The 3,344-nt window shown below is 30.7% G+C and overlaps 1 protein-coding gene across 1 annotated transcript in view; it reads left to right on the forward strand.

The window, feature by feature from the left end:
- LOC115235999 (chromosome-associated kinesin KIF4) overlaps positions 1 to 2,295 on the forward strand; it is an 8,107-nt gene extending 5,812 nt beyond the window's left edge. Inside the window, exons 9-15 of the mRNA XM_029808181.1 lie at positions 64 to 186; positions 273 to 437; positions 584 to 757; positions 827 to 877; positions 1,362 to 1,490; positions 1,637 to 1,810; positions 1,880 to 2,295. Of these exons, the coding sequence (XP_029664041.1) occupies positions 64 to 186; positions 273 to 437; positions 584 to 757; positions 827 to 877; positions 1,362 to 1,490; positions 1,637 to 1,810; positions 1,880 to 1,933 (870 nt within the window). The 3' untranslated portion in view covers positions 1,934 to 2,295. The remainder of the gene's footprint in view (positions 1 to 63; positions 187 to 272; positions 438 to 583; positions 758 to 826; positions 878 to 1,361; positions 1,491 to 1,636; positions 1,811 to 1,879) is intronic.
- The last annotated feature ends 1,049 nt before the right edge of the window (positions 2,296 to 3,344 follow it).

Raw genomic sequence — 3,344 nt, forward strand, 5'->3', positions numbered from 1 at the left:
TATATCATTATATAATTTTATATGAATGATATATTCTACTGAAATATATAATTGATGTTTTAGGAAAAATATCAGAATTTGGAAACACGATTAGAAAAGTATAAGAAACTGGAAGAAGAAAGCAAAATCTCTTCACAAAGTACATCTGACGCGTCTTCCAGTGATGTCGAAGGTTCGACAAAACAGGTAATTAAACAAAAAAATTATTTTCAAAACATATTTTGTATTTTATCGAGAGATAAGATTATTTTTATTGTTAATATGTGTTTTAGATTTTGACCGAGAATAATTCTAGCAATGAAAACAAGAGATCATGGTCCAAGAAAGAAAGAACAGTACCAATAGAAATCGATGATAGTTTAACGATAGAAGACGATGTTAACAAAGATCCCGATTGGAGGAGCACGCCGCTTTATAATCGCATACAAAAGTTACAGGTAATAATGCAACATTTTTAATTACGATTGCTATTATAAATATCTCATGATATTTTGAAAACTCTTTTTATCGTCAAGAAACAAAGATTATATAATCATGCAAGAGATTATTAAATCTTTAAACGGTATATGTTTTATTTGTTTAGAATAAATCCAAGCTCTCAGTTCAACGATTGACTTTTAAAATAGAGTCCAATGACATAAAGTGTGCATGTAAAACAAAATGTTCCACACGGGTATGTACGTGCCGCAAAAACAACGTTACTTGCAACAATTGTAACTGTAATCCAGAGCAGTGTCAAAATAAAGATAAAGAAAACGTAAGTTGCTCTGCACACACAATATATTAATGTTAGCTAATGTATATATATTATTTTTTTTCTTTTCAGTTGCGTACTACATTGTTTTCGGATATCATGGAAAACGAATCAACATGCGATTAGAAAAAAGAATAATAATTATTTCTTTTTATAATCGTGAGAAGTATATGTACATTTATCTAATGGAGAGTGTGTTTAATTTAAATATTGTATATAATTTCTCATATTATGGACACATTAATTTTATTTTCCATAATTTTTTCTTGTTCTATTTGTATGCTTGTCCGTTGGTTTCTCATAGTTTTTACACTTTTATATTAAATGCTTCAGGTTTTGTAATTGTCTAGAGATGAATATATCTCTTGTATTTTATATTGTGATAATTAATCAATTATAAATAGTGACACTACATATATCAATATTTCACAGTTCAATAATTGTAAATAAGGTGGAATATGATACATACAATAGCGGATGCCAAGGTGGGATTTAAAACATTATTTCATATAATTGCACAAGACAGAAAGCAACAAAGTTATAAGTATAATGAATTAAAAGTAGGTATATATAGATATATATATATATATATATATATATATACAAGAGATCATGGTCCAAGAAAGAAAGAACAGTACCAATAGAAATCGATGATAGTTTAACGATAGAAGACGATGTTAACAAAGATCCCGATTGGAGGAGCACGCCGCTTTATAATCGCATACAAAAGTTACAGGTAATAATGCAACATTTTTAATTACGATTGCTATTATAAATATCTCATGATATTTTGAAAACTCTTTTTATCGTCAAGAAACAAAGATTATATAATCATGCAAGAGATTATTAAATCTTTAAACGGTATATGTTTTATTTGTTTAGAATAAATCCAAGCTCTCAGTTCAACGATTGACTTTTAAAATAGAGTCCAATGACATAAAGTGTGCATGTAAAACAAAATGTTCCACACGGGTATGTACGTGCCGCAAAAACAACGTTACTTGCAACAATTGTAACTGTAATCCAGAGCAGTGTCAAAATAAAGATAAAGAAAACGTAAGTTGCTCTGCACACACAATATATTAATGTTAGCTAATGTATATATATTATTTTTTTTCTTTTCAGTTGCGTACTACATTGTTTTCGGATATCATGGAAAACGAATCAACATGCGATTAGAAAAAAGAATAATAATTATTTCTTTTTATAATCGTGAGAAGTATATGTACATTTATCTAATGGAGAGTGTGTTTAATTTAAATATTGTATATAATTTCTCATATTATGGACACATTAATTTTATTTTCCATAATTTTTTCTTGTTCTATTTGTATGCTTGTCCGTTGGTTTCTCATAGTTTTTACACTTTTATATTAAATGCTTCAGGTTTTGTAATTGTCTAGAGATGAATATATCTCTTGTATTTTATATTGTGATAATTAATCAATTATAAATAGTGACACTACATATATCAATATTTCACAGTTCAATAATTGTAAATATGATAATGACATAATACAGAGACTGACAATAGTGAAAAATAGTATGTGAAGATAAATAAGACGAAATAATAATATGTGAAGATAAATAAAGCAAATATGTTCTCACTTTTCAATCAAGATATCAGATATTGCCGATATCAGATCGACGTTCCGGCAGAGTCTCGCAAAAACGAAACATCCTAGTAATCAAAATTGATAGCAGTAGCTCTGGTAGTTCTGTAACATTAGAGATCCTCAAACAGCCTATTCGTATATCTATCTCTTCCTAGAGCGTCTCTATGTAAAATTAGAAAATTAAATTCATAACATTAATTCTTTGACTCTAAAGGAATGTATTCTGGATTTGTTATAGTCCTGGAAGAAAAAAAAGAAAATATTAAAAGTAAAACGTATTTTTATATACACATTTACATCTATAATAACTTATTATTGTAATAAACCTTATCCATATTCTGATTATTGTTACAGTAATCGTGAATTTAAATATCATGTGAATATAATGAGCACCACTTGTATAAGGCGTTAACCACAAATATGCATAATCTCGTTCGATTAATGCTATTAATGAGGTTATTTACAATATGAAGATTACGATTGTTATCCAATAATTGATTAATGTTCGCGTTTCTAATTTCTGATATTTTTAGAAAGGTGAAAGCGGGGAGATATTCAGGCAGTGCTGCTAATGATACCTGGGCATCCCCTCTAACCGCCAGAATAAGATACTCGGGGAGATTTTAATGGGTATTCGCTAAGGCCTGAGGCCACTTAACTCTGCCGAGCAACGCCAGATTGGCGATATGCGTGAAGGCATTTCCCCTTCGCCAACAAAAAATAAAAATTAAAAAAAAGGAAGGTGGAGAGCCGGGAATGGCGATAGGGATAGGAGGTGGGGAGACGGAAGGGGCGGGATACATGCATATATACAACACTCATGGGTTATGAAGAAAGGGTGTGAGAGCTCAAGGTAGGTCGGCATATTGGAAGTCGTGTGCTAGCAGAACTCATAATGCCGACAGAAGAGAGAAGGCCATAGGCGGCTCCCATCGGAGGAGGGGGGGGGGGGGGTTTTTTGGGGGGTTAAAATT

The sequence above is a fragment of the Formica exsecta genome, unplaced genomic scaffold, assembly GCF_003651465.1.
Source record: "Formica exsecta isolate Colony F162 unplaced genomic scaffold, ASM365146v1 scaffold237, whole genome shotgun sequence".
NCBI lineage: Eukaryota > Metazoa > Arthropoda > Insecta > Hymenoptera > Formicidae > Formica > Formica exsecta.